At 37.3% G+C, this 17170-nt stretch overlaps 1 protein-coding gene across 1 annotated transcript in view; it reads right to left on the reverse strand.

Moving 5' to 3' along the window:
• Positions 1-17170, reverse strand: part of LOC137669234 (neural-cadherin-like) — a 61995-nt gene that overhangs the window by 17865 nt on the left and 26960 nt on the right. Inside the window, exons 7-20 of the mRNA XM_068411221.1 lie at positions 16402-16544; positions 13092-13264; positions 11901-12069; positions 10964-11134; positions 9842-10014; positions 8898-9065; positions 8079-8328; positions 7846-7973; positions 6797-6983; positions 5911-6054; positions 4563-4846; positions 2436-4050; positions 1567-1660; positions 189-373 (exon numbers count right to left, since the gene is read on the reverse strand). Of these exons, the coding sequence (XP_068267322.1) occupies positions 189-373; positions 1567-1660; positions 2436-4050; positions 4563-4846; positions 5911-6054; positions 6797-6983; positions 7846-7973; positions 8079-8328; positions 8898-9065; positions 9842-10014; positions 10964-11134; positions 11901-12069; positions 13092-13264; positions 16402-16544 (3884 nt within the window). The remainder of the gene's footprint in view (positions 1-188; positions 374-1566; positions 1661-2435; positions 4051-4562; positions 4847-5910; positions 6055-6796; positions 6984-7845; positions 7974-8078; positions 8329-8897; positions 9066-9841; positions 10015-10963; positions 11135-11900; positions 12070-13091; positions 13265-16401; positions 16545-17170) is intronic.

Consider the following 17170-nt stretch of genomic DNA (forward strand, 5'->3'; position numbering starts at 1 on the left):
AAACATGAAATACTGGGAGACCACAGGTTAATTTCGCAATTTATTTCTTATTTAACAGTATGGAAACATACCAGAAAGTGCCCTACAGTGATAAGTAAATCAAACACAGATATAGTAATACCTACATCACATAATCATTCAGTTATAGAAGCAGGTGATCTAAACTCTCACCTACAAATAAAACTAACCTGATAGACGCACAGTGGCTGAGTTTTGTATGGCTTCATTTTCCAGCTCTTTGACATGGATTTGTACTGTAGATATAACATCAGGACAAACTCCATCAGAAACTCTGACTTTTAAGTTGTATATTCCTTGAGGAATGTTATCCACCATCATCAAAGAACCAGTCCTCTGATTTAGCCTGAAAGACCTAGACATAAACCTTCAATTAGGAAACCTTAATAAATCAAAATTGAGCACTTGCTTTATTCATTAATGTAAGTCAGAATGCCTTAAATGTTACTATGAAGGCTATAGGATCAAAACTTATGAGAATTAGCAAACCACCTCAGAAAAGCACCAGAACACCTTAATTCAGAAATTACAATCTGCAGAGCTTATAAAAAGATGTTTCTGCCACTCCCAAACCCCCAGACTTTCCCAAACTTGAATAAAAGCAGCGTTTAGTTGAACCACGGGGTTCAAAATAGTCATCATGGGTAGGTCTTCGAGATAACTAACAGAAAGTGACAAAACCACACAAAGTCATTCCAGATTCTCATTTATCCATCTGGAACAGAATAAGGTCTGTATGAAATCTCTGATACCATCTTCATTTGCCACCTCAAAGGGACAGTAATCAGTAATTATGGCAATATTCCATGACCACTATTCTGGAACAGTAACCTCTTAATATGGAAACAGGCCCAGGGGCTGCTGATGGACAGAAAGTTGGGCTTTAATTTTGGGCTACTTAAAGCTTTTAAACTCTCATTCACAGCAGAGACAAAAATTCATATTCATTTTCATATCTATTTTCTGTATTTCAAACAGCATACAATTATGCTATATGCCATCTCACTTTATGATATGAACAAATAATGTATAAGTAGGAATTAAGGATCCAATTGAACACTTCAATTAACAGAAAAAACTCCACTAATCTGAGTCACATTTTTTGCATGCAATTGTGAACTTAAGTTATCAATGGAGATCACCAAATTCCCTTCCACTTTTGACGAAATTATTCCATTCTGCCCTTTTAAATTTGGGATTTGTATTCAACCAACTCTAACATTTGAGAGCAAGTATTAAAAACTCTGCCTATTTTTAAATTGGATCTTACAGAATGCACATTTTTAAATAAATTAATGATGACATCTGACTAAAAATCAACATCATGGTGTGATCCTGCATTCTCCTGGAAAAAATATTTCATGCCTTAATTTCTTAATATCTAGTTACCCAAGTAAAAAAAAGAAAAAGAGCATTCAGAAGGTACCTTCCTTAATACACTCAATAACCCTGGCTTTATGCACATCCTGAACACAGAGAAATACATGGTGAGTAAAGGAATTACAGAAGCATAAATATTACTCATTTTGACACAAATACAATCCTCACTTGAGCAGTTTTCCTTCAGAGAGAAAGGTTTTATTGTCCCAGTCATCTTGATCTGGTGCAAACACTTCCCCAAGCACTGTTGTTGACCATTTTCCTGTTGACATAAATTGTAATAAATCTGCATTTAATTTTTGCTTTTCAGTGCACTTTATATTCTGCTGCATTCATTACTGCATTTATTATTTTCAGACTCCTGCTCAATTTGGTGATGGTTATGACCCAAGATTCTTAAAATAATGCATAGCCTGTCATATGATTTCTGCCAGTTCTGGAAAGGTGAGTACACTATGGATGTCACATGAAAGAAGAAAAGCTGAAAACAACACAAACCAACAGAATGTCACCGAAACACAACTCTATATAAAATTCTCAGACAAAAAAAAAATAAATAAAAACCCCCACCACATCAGGAGTTAACCCTCAGATGTTTCATTGCTACACTACTGTTTCAAATGGCTCACCAGGGGAATCCAGAAAAAGAGGGAGAGCATCTTGTGGAGTGCAGCTGGGAGAGAAGAACATGACGGAGAAAAGGAAATGGGCAAGAAGCCATCAATCTGTGCCGGTTCTTGGCCCCTTTTTTCAGGCCCCTGTGGACTGTCACAGAAGTGGAACATCCAAGCAGCTGTTCCAAAATAGCAAAAGGAGCAACTCCAGGGAAGGAGGTCTTTGAATTCCACAGCCAAGATCCAGCAACATGGGAAATTTTTAAGGTTCAGATCTGGAGCCAGTCCACCCTAGAAATTTCTTTCTCTCGTATCTATGGTAGGATCTGGTCACACCTTTTTCTAGTTTAGGCGCACTGAATTCAGCAAAAATAACTCACTGCAAAAATACCGTATCTGATATGATATCCAGATAGCACTTACCTTTGTAACTGTACACATAGACTTCCTTATGGCCAGATTCATGGCAGTTGTCATTTTCATCACCAACTGTTATAGTTAAGGTATTTGTAGAGCTCATAGCTGGAATCCCACTATCTGTTATAATTATTGGCAGATGAAACATGTTCTGCTTTTCTCTGTCAAAGGACCTCAAAGCAGTTACAGTTGCTGTGTTATTTCTGTTGTCAGTAAGAGAAAAATCCAAAGAATTCTGATAATCTGGTGGCAATGAAAATGTAAAGGGTGGCCCGTTTTCCTCACTGTCTGGATCAAATGCATGAAGCAGTTTTGATGTATGGTTCATATACACTATTTCAGGCCTCAATATATTTTCCCAAACTACAGGCATGTACGCTGCCTCAAACCTTGGTTCATTGTCATTAACATCAAGCAAGTTAATCAAAACTGTAACACTTCCAGTGTGGGCAGGTGTCCCTTGATCTGAAGCTTGTACAATTAAACTGTATTCTTGAATGACTTCGTGATCTAGTGTATTTGCCACAATCACGTGACCATATTGGTCAACCACAAACTGTCTCATAGGATCCGAATCTGACTTTATAGAATATATAATGTTTCCGTTCAAACCAGAATCCTTGTCTGTAGCTCTCACTGTGGTTACTGTAGTACCTACAGGCACATTTTCAAAGAAAGGGCTTGTCCGAATAAACTGAGAAAGGAAAACTGGGCTGTGGTCATTAGAGTCTTCCACTTCAATCAGGCACGCTGCAATGCTAGAAAATTCAAGATCTTCCACTGTAATAGTAAGATTAAACTGCCTTTCATGTGCATTCTCAAAATCCAATCTTTTTTTCAGTCGAATAGTGGCACATTGCCATTCTTTGTCATTCCCAATATAAAACTTCTGATCTGGGTCTCCCCCGATGATACTGAATATTAAGTCACCATTTTCCCCAACATCTGCATCTGTAGCACACACTTGCAGGACTTCTGAGTCGATGGCACTGTTCTCAGGAATTACTGCCTGCCACATCTTTTTTGTGAATTTAGGTACATGATCATTGACGTCTGCAATCCAGATAGTGGCAGTGCCAGTTCCTGTTAGCCCTCCCCCATCTCTTGCTTCAACAGTAAGAAAATAATTTTCAGTCCTTTCTCTGTCCAGTATTCCCCCGGCTACATAGATTGTACCAGTATTGGGATTGATATTAAACATGTCAGTACCAAACTCACTTTTTACATTCTCTGTTATCCTGTAAGTCAGGACAGCATTAAGACCTACATTTGGATCGTCATGATCAACTCCACCCATTTCCATGACTAACGTGTCTGCAGGAGAATTTTCAAAGACACTCCCGCTGCAATCATCGGGCATGCACGGGAACATGGGCGCATTGTCATTTATATCCCACACATTAATAATTACATCAGCAAATCCTGTAAGTCCTTCTCCACCTTCATCAGTAGCCAATACAACAAATCTCCACAGTGCTCTCTCTTCCCGATCCAGCCTCTTGCATGAGTAAATGCTGCCTGTCTTCTCATCTATTGTGAAAATATCAGCTGCACCATGCCCATGCAATGAGTATCTCAAATCTCCTTCATCCACATTACTATCAGGATCATTTGCCATAACCTACAAAAGTTTTGAAAACAAAGAGAAATTACAAAACATGCACTGATTGCATTATATTCTCTATGCTGCTACAGTCTAAAGGAGTCCAAGCAAAAGTATATGACATGCTATTAATATGTGCATGCTAGATGAATGGCAAATGAGAGGTGGCTGAGAGACAATTCAGGGTAGGTAAATATGCTTTGCATTACAATAACAATGTAGATATTCTAAAACTAAAATTTTTTTTTCATATTTGTAGAGGTAATTTAACTATGCTATTCCGATAGCTATTTTATGATGTTAATGATTTGCTTTTTAGGATCACAAATGATCCATCCTGCTTATCCTCCTCATTGTCTTTCTAATTATTTTTCCATGAAAGTCCATTTCTCTTCTTCCACTGACAAGAAAACTCGGTAAAACTAAATTTCACTAATATATCTGTGCTGGATTATTATTAACATAATTGTACCAGTGTAATCTCTGCCCTTTCACTGAAATATCATAACCTCTGAAACTGCGTACACTACCTGAAGTACAAAGACTGGCAACCCATCCAGTTCTTCAATTATACTTCCATAGTATTCATTGATAGAGAAAACTGGAGTCTCATCATTTTTATTCATTACATTGATGATGATAACCGCATAATCTTCCCATTTCCCGTCAGAGGCCAACAAGTGAATCTCATACATTTGTGTTTCTTCATAATCCAGTGGTTGGGCAATAAAAATGGCTCCTGTTTCTGGTTCTACATCAAGTACTCCTCCTGTGTTTCCAGCTGTCATCTGATACCGTAATTTAGCATTTGTTCCTGTCAATTACCGACAGCGTCAGAAAACACGCATTTCTTGAAGTAGATTAAAACATGGTATGTTAAGATGAAGTACAAATCATATGCTAACTGTAGTCTTTTAAAACATGCAGCTATGTCAGACTACTTACCAGTATTTTCAGTTCCGGTATGTCCAATTGTAATTTGTGGCTACGTCTTTAACAATTTACTTTATTAAGAGGACAGAAATGAAGTGCCATATATCCATCACATCAGCTACCCCGATCCAACACTATGGAGTAGATTTACAGGCAGCCTAAGTAACAAACTAATAGTTCCTTGAGTAGGTAAATCCTTCTTCAGTACAACTTAGCCACATTTGCCTCAACCTCCCTGAGTGGCTGAGGAATCAAATGCAGTCAGGATGTACTTGCACTTCACAGACATACTGACAGAACAGTTCTTTGGGACTTGTGCAACAAAACCAGTATGGTGAAGCCATAGCAAAGCCAAATTAGTAGTGCACCATGGCCAAAAGATGGAAGTCTGTACTGTTCCCTCTTCTCATTTATGAGCATTAGTTATGTACTTATTTTTACATGACTTACAGCTGAATTCCTGACTGAGCTGTAGATAACACAATATAGCTAAGACGTAACATATGCATTTAGGAAGTCTAGATTCAAATGTGAAAATGTGTACGAAGAAAAAAATTCAACAATACGACTATATTGCTCATAGAGAAAGCAAATGAATCTCACTGAAATCAAGCTTGATTCATTCCAGTTAACCAGGACATTTTTATTGGCGCCCATTTGTAAGAAAATGATGTGGCCTATAATAAATTTGTATTTGCTGACACAGAAATTATTTCCCATCATCCCACATTAATGCATTGCCTCCCGAAATAAGTTATTTGACTTATGCCTCACAGCTCCATTATAAACTAATGTTCATGCCCTATCAGTTGACACTTAAAAGAAGTTTTAAAATCGAGAGACAAAAAGACATTTTCCTTTCTAACACCACTAAATATGTCTTGGTGTGCTGAAATTAACTCATTAATATTTTAGACACAGCTATGGGGAATTCCAATACTTTACCTTCATCTTCATCATTAGCACTGACTGTAATGATAGTCGAGCCCACATCCTGGTCTTCATCCACATTTACTTCATAGACACTTTGCGTGAAGACAGGCTTGTTATCATTCACATCGCTGATAAAAATGCGCACGTAGGCCGTGTCTAGAGAGACAAGAAACAAGAGATTAAAATACTCAGCTGTGCCACTTCTGTCAGCTACAATTCCTTAAACTGTCTAGCTGCACATTAAATGAAGACGAATATGCACACAATATAGAAACAAACCCTTAGGGTTGTGGACAATATATATACCAACATTACTCAAAAGCACTTGGATATCAAATGAATGTCACATTCAATTTGTTTAAACAGATAATACGTGAATAATTGATGCTTAATACGGCAATTGTACAGTTTTTAGTCATAACTTCTTGTCCTGAAGCCATAAAAGCCTAATTTTAAGTCTTTATTTAAGCGCAGCTGTCAACTGAGAATGGGATTTTCCATCTTGAACTTTCCTGCTTCCGACTTCATAATTAATTTTGACTGAATACAGTACCATATGCACTTCTTTGAGAAACACCTCCACTATCCAAAGATCTGCATCCTACGGATAATGGGTGCATCTTTGCTAGCTAGGAAATAATCTCTGAACTCTAAATATGAAGCTCTACTTTTAATTTCAGAACAAAAAAATTGCCTGATCATCATATAAAATATCACTTCCAGCTCTGACACAACTGTTGCACATCAGTAAAAAAAAATACCCCAAACCAAAACAGACACTCTTTCACAAGTGCACTTGAAAAAAAGGAAATTAACATTTACTCTTGCATTTCAGAGCTTCTGTTTTCAGAGACCAATCCAGGTAAAATAATGCTTGTCACAGACATCTGTCTCTTACCAGAGTTTGGCTTCCCACGTTTTCCAGGTCGAGCTGATTCAGAGCCATCTACTGATGTGACTTCTAGAAGATAGGACCCCTTCTTCTCTCTATCAAACACTGAGGCAGTGTATATTGAGCCTGTCTGTGAGTCCAAGCGAAAATATGTGTAGTCTCTGCCACTGTCATGTAACAGGGAGTAAGTTATCTAAAGGATTAAAAAGGAGTTGTTAATCTACACTTTCCTGCTGTTGGATAGTTCACAACTAAATAAGTACTTAAAGAGAGAAGTAAGAGTCTTGTGTTTGAGAACTTCATCAGGGCCAAGAAAGCTGGGTAAAACTGCCAGCTTAAGCAATTTAGTTTAAAGTCAATTAACTTCCTTGTATGTTGACTGCCGATCTGTAAATTGAAATAAATTTGTCTTGTCTAATCAGTTCCTGAGTTCACTAGCTCACGTTTCCATGGTGCTTGTGCAACAGCACTCAAATTCAGCTAAAGATCCCAGGTACTAACATAATAATCACAGGTGAGCTGAATTTGTACTTGCTCAGTATCATGGACCATGTTCTAGTCTCTATTATATGTATGCTTTCGTGCATTTGACTTCAGGTTGCACTCTTGTTCTAAGGATATGCCTACTTTCGATTTTTAAAATCAATAATGAATATCTCCACTTTTGGTGTTAACTTGACATATTTTGTAAGGATTCAGTTTTCAGCACCCCCAATGATTTACAACTCACAGAGGCTTTTAACACATTCTTTTCTTCCATTAATATATCCAATAACATTTTAGGTCTATATAGACCTTTCCAAACGAGAGCATTCTATAGCAAGTTTTTCAACTGAACGACAGGTTGTATAAATATTTCTTTTTTCTGTCTCACATCTACTAGTTTTAGCTGCATTTTTCACATGGCAAGACAGAGAAATACGTAATTTACTTTATTTCATCTCATATTTCGCTATTAATCATCCCTTTTCTAGGTTGAAGGCTTCTAGTCTATTTAGCCATTGTTCATACTCCATACCTTTCATAACGGAAGATGTAGGTCCCCACTTGCTTACCTCACCATTTTGACCAAGGTCAAGGTCAGTGGCAGAGACCTGAACAACGAATGTCCCAACACCAGCTCCCTCTGTTATCGAGGCTTCATAAATAGATGAAGTGAAGAATGGGACATTGTCATTGACATCTAAAACATCAAAAAGAGCACATAGAGAGAAAACTATAAAACTTTAAAGAAAAAGGAAAAAAAATATTATGCTTATAGTATAACAACACTGAACAGCTTACACACCTGTCACATTAATATAGACTGTAGCAAATGCTGCCAGAGGAACTGCAGCAACATTCTGTGCTCGAACCCTCAGCAAAAAGCTCTTCGTTGTTTCATAATCTAGTGGCTCGGCTACCAGGATTGAAGCAGAACCATCGTGTCTGTTTGGAGTCAGATAGAAACGAACTGGCATGTTGGTCTTTGGAACAAGCCCCTCTTCTAGGTTATAAGTCACACGGGGATCACCAAGGGGAGAAGTTGCTTTGATTGTCTGCACAGTTCAAAAAGTTTGTGTAATCAACACTTTTGTAAGTACAGTAACATTTCTAAAAGCTTTTGTATATTGACTCTCACAGATCTTCAGCTCTCAACTGAAAACAGTCTCAACCCTGTGTGATACACCTCCAGGCCACAAACAGCTGCAGTCAAAGGTTACCAGACATTATATGTTTGGTTACTCTCACTGTTATCCTATAAGTGTATTTTGGAGTTACTTCATAAAGCTGTTCCGATTACTCATTCCAAGCAATTAAACTGAACGATTTTAAGTACTGTAAGCCAAATAACCACCTCAGGTAACACAGCAGCATTCAAAAAACTGGAACACCTACAGCGTTTTCCAAATGGGAAGGAAATTAAATAGTGGTTGCACACATATACATTAGAGCAAAAATGCTGGTTAACTTCAGCATTTCTGAAAGAAAACTGATAGCAGATCATTGGTCCCTACAATACACAAACCTGTTACAAAAGCTCACTGTATTTAAGCAAATAAGCAATGTTCAGTTACTCTATAGCCTTAGAGCCATAGACAGACAAACATGTCTGCCCCAACCTTACCAAAATTGATGCATCTCGTGTAGCATTCTCTGGAATAACAACTTCATAGCTGTCTCTTTCCCACTGTGGAGGCTGGTTTTTTGCACTGGTAATAGTTACCGCAAGTTCAACTTTACTGCTCCTATTACCTCCATCTGTGGCAATAATCTCTCGAATTACAGATGACCTCTGAACAGTAAAAAAGTTTTCATTACAGAGGGTTTTGATCAGGGCTCAGATAAGCGGGTCTTTTTTTCCCCAAAAAAAAGAAATGAATATGTAAAATTAAAGGCACACCTAAGAAAACCTGCACAGAAAGAAAACATCCACAACTGGAGAATACTGAGCTCCGAATACGAAGTAGGTGCAAGGTTGCTGAAAATTCTGCTATTTGCTTTACTTAAGAGTGTTGGAAAATGTTGCTATTCGTCTCAATAAACCTCAGCAAATTTCACACAAAGTTTAAAACAAAACCAAAAACACCCACTTTGTGGAGCCCCTGAGTTCTTAAAGCTTACCTATCAACAGTTTTTGTTATTAGGTCTGTAGGGTTCTTAGATTCAATAAAGAAAATATATTAAAAGGATATACCTTCACCAAAGTTTTGTGTGTCAGTTACTTAGAATTTAAATTTCAATATCAAAAATATTCTGGGTTCTTGCTCCCCTGCTTACAGTCTCAGCCCTCCAGTCCTTGGTATTAGTATGCCAAAACTAATGATATGAGAAGAACAAGTTCTCAGAGGCAGTGCTGTCAGCTGCTACTTTCCAGCTGAAAGCAGGGCTTGCTTATTCATAGTCAATGAACTCATCAGCTAAAAGCCTTAGACTCATGTTTCATTTAAACATGACATATTGATCCTTTAACGTGAAGGGGTAACATGGAGGTAAGGACAAACTCATGACCTCAGTCCCTCCTACGACATATTGAGACAGCCAGCTTAAAAAGGAAAGCAAGCACCATACCTGAGATATGGGTTGGTTCACAAACACCCAGCCTGTAGTAGGATTAATTTGTAAATAATTTGGTTTCTCATTTGCTATCGAATACGTAATGGCAGCATTTGAGCTGTAGTCATCATCATGGGCTGCAACACGAAGAAAACTGGTCCCAACTCTCGTGTCCTCTCTTAGGAAATCTAATGTAAGGAAAGGATATTTCAAACATCATTAATTCAACATTAATTCAGTAGAGTACCATGAACATCTTACTAAGAAATGAAGAAATACTAAAGTAATAATGTATGGAAGCTATAACTTTATCATCCTTGGAACAATAGCCATAAAAATCAAACTGAATATTTTAAAGAGCTGCTATCACTCCAGAGCTATGGATCGCATTTGGACTTCATATTATCACATTCATAACCTGGCATTCTTCTGTCTTGTAAGATACTAGTTTTCTTTTTGTCTTGTATTTTTACTAAGGGACTAATTGCTCTGTATGAAATATACATAAATGGAATTTTAATTTATTGCATAAAACCAGAAGGACCACATTGTCAGAAACTACCTTCTAGGATTTGCATAGTATAACTAACTGAGAATTATCAGTCTTCATTTTTTTAATGAATAATATACATGCCTCTGGGTGTTTATTCATAAACAGGAAGGTTTTTTTGAAGAATCAAGAAGGAAAGGTAAAACAACAAACAACGAAGAATGATGAAATTCAAATGGGAAAAGTATGTAATCAAAAGCTGTGACAAAAATCTATTAATCAGAAAACAAAGGATATAGTTAGTGCTCAGCATTGCGCACACACATGTTTATTACAACTTTCACATCTCTGTGTAGTACCACAGACACTTTGTATACTCAGGTAAGGAAAGATACTGACAGGCTATTGTTTCAAGGAATTTTCCCATAACAACACTCAGAAAGGCCTACGAGTCAAGACTGTACTTGTTACATTGCACATTACACAGAATAACAATTCTGTGATTAATTAAGGTAAGCGCGTCTCCGGCTGCAATCATCTAGCTGGTCACAAGACCTACTGCCAGGAAAGACAAAACCCAAAAATCTTAGACATCAGGCAAGCTCACACTCAGGGCACCGAAACTCTATCCAATGACTCTCAATTACATTCATAGTGGGTGTTTTCAAATCTGGGATCATTGTCATTTTGGTCCAGGATGATAATATTTATCTGACATATTCCAATGAGTGGTTCCGCTGCCTGATCTGTTGCTGTCACAGTTATAGAATATTCCTTCTGTTTTTCTCGATCAAATACCTGAACAGTTGTCAGAACTCCTGAAAACAAATTAAATACCAGAGAGTTAAAATACTATGCATTTAACAATATTCTACATTTAGATGCTTCTTTGTCTGTCAATACATTGAGATACAATGCAATAGGTTAAATACACCTATAATGTGAACCTCAGGTTCAAGGATCCAATCACAAGATTTAACAAATTTCAACAGCTTAAATTGTACGGCTCAGGCAGACACAAACTTCATACACATTCACATCTACACACAGTTGGACTTAAATGTAGAAAATGGAATAAGTATCAAACTAACTTTAAGAGAATGAGTTTATAAAAAATATTTCTTTTGAAGAGCAGTAAGTACAGGGTAAAGGCATGTTTCATGTCTTTTATCCTCCAAAAGTTCAGCTTGAATTTAGTTTTGGCCTTCCAAGACTTAGTCTCTTTGCCGTTTGTAATACTACTGTCATTTGGATAAACCATTTATATGCCATTAGCAATGATGCAAGATAACATGCACTTAAAATATGGTGTTTTTTTAAAATCTAGTTACAGAAACACACAAGTTATTTCACACAGCAGAACTTCCACATTTCAGGGAAAACATTAGTTCTAGTTCAGTACTGGACATGTGTGAAACTAAAGGGAGAATATTTGTTCATGCAGTTAATACAGTTTATATTTTGTCTGCTATCAAAAATCTCAGTGAAAAAGCACAAAGTCTGATTTTATTTAAGCTTTTTTTTCCATCAGTGTAATAAAATGGTTTCCATATATGCCAGTATCTGTTCTGATATTCACTTTACCTGTGTCAGGATGAATACTAAATGCTGGCAGGACACCACCTCTGTGCATCAAGCCATATTTCACTATACCATTGGCTCCTTCATCAGCATCAGTGGCCTCAACTTGCAGTACAACTGTCCCTGAAGGCTGGTTTTCCAATACAGAAGCATGTTCCTGATAATACTGACACTAAGAGAGGGAAGAAAAAAAAAAAAGAAAAATCAAGGACTTACCATGCCATTTGATTTAAAGATATACTAGAGGGAAAAAAAAAAAAAAAGGAAAAAAGATCTAGCTACACTTCCATTCACATGCACTGATGTTAATTACCTGAACCATGACTAGTTTACAGACTTCACTTGCTGTTTTGTGGTTATAGAAACAACACACAACACGAGGCCACTGAGCATCTCCAAATAATGAAAAGATTTGGAGAAAAAAGTTACAGTTGTATGTACTTCCAAATGCAAATATTTTTCTATGTTAGCAAAAGTCTTATAAAAAAAGAGGGCATACACTTGCCCAAATCACAGAATCGCTTTGGTCAAAAAGGGATTTCTACACAAAGTAACTTTGTTGAGGACAGATTACTGAGAATTGCCAAGACTGACACGAATAATCACTGATTCTTCAAAATATGCAACATTGTCCATCAGCATCTTAGCCATCTGCATCAAACTTGAAATTTTTAGACAACAGATCTTTAATATGAATTAACATTCTAAGAACATATTCAAGCATTTGTTTTTTACAGTACTTTACAAATCAAGCTATAATACTTCCATTCTTCTCTCTTTCATCAGTTCCAGACATATAACCATCAAAGCAGCCTACGTAATTTAGAAAGGTATTTTGGAATATTTTGGAAGAAGTCCACTTCATAATAGCTACACCTACCGATTCCTCCTCACATGTCACACTGAACCTCCAAAGTTATTCACTCAATCTCATCTTCTAAAATGTGAGAGATGAGATGTTGTTCAGGAAAGAGACAATACTCATAGGAGCTGTTCGGCCACAAGAGGAGAACAAACCCTGGAAGTCTTAGGGGAGGGATGGAAAAGGTGGAGAAGATAGCAGCATCAGGACTCAAAGAGAGACAAAAGCAGACCACTTCTTGAATAGCTCATCTGCTGATTCACTTGCAGTGACAATACAGTCTTAAACATTTACCACAGTCTAACACAAATGACCGAGCCTCATACATTTACCTTCTGAAAGACAGGTTTGTTATTGTTGACATCATCAATTTTCACAACAACCTGGACAGTACTTGTAAGAGAATGGGGCCCTCCAGAGGCGTTATCATCAGTAGCTGTGACATTAAGTACATACTCTGTCCCCTGCAGCTTAGGAAATGGACTTGAACGAAGTCTAACTAGCCCTGTAAAAACAACAATAGGTTGTGGTTTGCCTTTTTTTTTTTTTTAACTACATTAACTAATTACTGTTATTCTTCTCACTAGTAAGCATGACAACAAACCATTCTGGTTTACCCATTCACCAATAAACCACAAAACTGCTACAGTTTAACTATGGTGTTTTTACTACAGTCTGATATTAAAACAAAATTAATAAAGCACAATAGGTTTGTTTGTCTGCAGGTATTTCTACATAGCTAAATGAGACAACAACTACAACTCATCTGACCTGCACATATTAGCTTTAGCCTACCTGCTTCAGAAAAACAAAACAAAACAAAAAAATCCAATGAAACATTGTGCCAGATTTCTGTTTTACCTGCACCAGCCCCACCAGCAAGCCTGGCTATGTTCCTGTACCGTTATTGCAATGAAGCATGTATCACCCACCACGTCTACTGCTGTAGCAACCAATGCTAGCTCAGCTCAAACTAGTACAAGTTTACCTTCCTGCAGCACAATCACAGCAGCATTTAGCTATACAGGCATATCCTCAGAAACCTCTATTTGCTACTCTCCCAAGTCACCCAAATGATACACCTGCTGGATGGGACATAAAGGCACTGTCAGAGAAAGATGTATGGCAAATTTGCTACAAAAGCAAAAGAGACTACAGCTGTCTGAGCCCATGCAGTAAAAAGCTGTCATTCTTCCGCTCCATCATCCATCAACCACCTCTATTATTCATCAGGCATAACAGCAATTGTCACTACAACAGAGTACTGTCACAGCATCAATGTCACTCAGTTTGCTTGCAAATGTATTGCTTTAGCTGCAGCACTTATTTTTGACACATTTCCATTTTACCTTGGCATTTCTGTGACACGGGTGTATAGACTATTCCCCTGACGTAATTTCCAAAAAGAAACTGCTGCAAGCCACTGTATAAATTGGTTTATTCGGCAACAAAAGCTCAAGTGTTTTGAAAAAAAAATGCTAATGTTTCTAAAATTAAGTTTCAAAGACTATAAAAATTAATTGGTAAAAAACTATAAAGGTACATATAAATGATTATCTATATTAAAACTATGGAGCTAATCCTAGGAGATGCTATCAATCAAATGTAAAGATTCCTTGAGCACTTACAATAAAGATTTTCAGAAGCATCAGATATACTACCCCTGTAGCAATTAGACAAGTTTAAAACCCTCGTTCCTCTTCAGGTGCCAAAGTATCTTTACAAATTTAACTTTTGGAACCTACAACTCAATTTTTAAGTCAGAAAGGATAAAAGGAGCTCTCAATTCAGGATTCAACACTTGCAAGTTACCTGGAGACCATATTTTTGGGAACGTTTCAGAATCTAACATTAATAATGCAAAAACATGTTTTGCATTGAAATTAAAATTTCATGTTAAGTGAACTCTACGAAATAAAGAGAAGGAATAACTTAGGGTAGGTTACTCCTTCCTATATATTCAACGCTTGTGCTTTGAAAAGCGTAAGTTCAGATTTTGATTGCAGTTCAAAACAGGTTAAATATAAAGTAGTTTAACTGAAGTTAATTCAGTTACTTCAATCCTTCAATGAGATTTCAATTTGATTGCCTGTTTCTGTCTCAAAACATCCTCTTTGTTTTTTCAAGCAATAAATAGCAAATAAATCCTATTAATTTAAAGGGATATACCAGCCTACTCAGATGATGTGTGTTTGTGCATTTTATTTTTTTTTTTTTAAATTAGGATATCAACACTGTGGCATTTTTTCCTTTGGGGTTTTAAAAATATGCAACTGCTGCAAAGAATTTTAAAAGATGTATAACCTGGTATTTCAGAACAAATGAATTAAACTGTAAAGTATTCTCCACACATTTTTTTCCCATGCACGCAGTATTCTTGGCTAAATAACATTGCGCATGTGACTGATTTTGTCCTTAAATTAAAAATATACTTACTTAGTTCATATTTTATATGCTTTTGCATTCATTGAAATAGAACAGTGGTAGTCTCATTCTGCCTGCAAATGCATAATTTTGTGCCAGTACAACACAAGTAAAGTCGCTTAAGAAGTGTTTGCTCACACGTGCGTTATCAGGACAGACACATAAGCACGGGAAAAAAAATACCCACTTTAAACCAGTTAAAACTGAGTTAATGAAAAAGCTGCACAACGAAAACTACTCCAGTCAGAACTGCCATCCTATTGTTTTTCTCCTCACATGGCTACCTGATTACTAAGAGCACCTTTGGCTAATCGCAGCAGGAGGATGTCAAGCTTAGAGTGCGCCAACAGGCCGTGCAAACTCTTCCTCCTGCTCCCTGTGTCAGGCTGCCCATGTTCAAGGCCAGCTCTCACACGATGCAGCTGGCTAACCTTGGATCAGACAGTTGCTGTCAGAAGCCCTGTCTGTGGCCTGTGCCCCATGTCTCGGGAGCTCTGCTTAAGCTCAGGTCCTTTCCCGAGCTCCCCCAGGGTGTGCTGTACTTGGCTGTGCATCTTGCTGACCCTGACACTGCCTTGCTGGCTTGGCTTCCAAGCTTGACCTGAGACCTGCCTCATCCCTGCAAATCGGTCTGGTGACCACTGGACTGTTGGGTGAACCAGGTTTGTATCTCAGGACCTGCTCTGCTTTTCTTGCTCAGGATGGTAGTCTGTGGCTGTGACGTTCTTGCCCCTGCCTGCCTTGCTGTCACCTTGACTCCCATTTCACCTTACCCAGCAGAGTAGCCCTTTCTTGCTGCAACTTCGAAACTAGTTTCTTAGGTTAAATGTTATTCAAATCCTTGTTTGACATTTTGGAATGTCACACTTACTGTTATTAATAATAATGTTATTTATTAAGTTACTGTTTATTAAGTTACCTGTTATCTATAATAATGCTCTCTACTAAGTTACTGACTGAAAGCAAACAACGAACATGTAAGATAGGTCAACTATACAAAGCTTTTAGGGAAATGATATGATATTTTTAACGTTATAAAAGAGCCTAGAACAATTGCATCTTTGTCCTGCACTTTTTTTAATTAGGTTAGTATTAGCTTCAACAATAGCATATGCTATTCAGTTTTCATAATTGCTACCTAATGAAGACCAAATTCAAGCTGCATCATATCAGAATCAACACAACGACTGCAACAGCAAAGAGCTAACATATTATTACCTTTCTTAGGGTCAATAACAAAGTTTCCTTTTTCATTCCCAGACAGAATACTGTATGTCACACCATCTCCATCATGGTCAACAGCGTTAACTGTAGCAATTAGTGCGTTTGGGCCTGCATCTTCAGAAACAAAGCTCCTGTAGCTGTTAAAAGAAATTATGATAACACATTTATGAATTTAGACAGGAAATAATATATACAGAACTATTTTTTACAACACCTTCTGACTACCTGTACAAAAGGTACTGCAGAGACTTGTAATTTATTAATACAATTACACTGATAACATGCTGCTTTGTTAACCAGTGAAATGACTGATGATCTATCCAACCATTCATGTCTTTCTGTTGTTACCTCCCATGAATTTCCACTGCAAACTTTAAGCAGTATTGAAGCCTTGAAGCTTAGCTTCGCAACAAGACTTGGGCTAAATGCAGAATTCAGGTTTTTTTATTCTTAAAAAATGAGTTGCATGATTCAGAGAATCAAAGCAAACATTTGCTAAGTTAAAGCACTGCTCATTATATCAGACTTCCTGACACAAGCTGTCAAAATGATTTCAGCTTAGTCTTTGCACCAGCACGACTAAGATGAGAATCAGATGTGGAGGATAAGTGCATAATGTTAAGTTTTACAAAAATCTCTTCTCAAGTCCAGACAAATCACTGACATTGTAAGCTCTTAGAAGGCATTATCAGCCTAAGCTTAACACACTCTGGAGTGGAAAAGCCCCCTGCTTCAGCAAAGTCCCAAATCTTTATTATTTTAT

Source organism: Nyctibius grandis, chromosome 12, assembly GCF_013368605.1.
Source record: "Nyctibius grandis isolate bNycGra1 chromosome 12, bNycGra1.pri, whole genome shotgun sequence".
Classification (NCBI taxonomy): domain Eukaryota; kingdom Metazoa; phylum Chordata; class Aves; order Nyctibiiformes; family Nyctibiidae; genus Nyctibius; species Nyctibius grandis.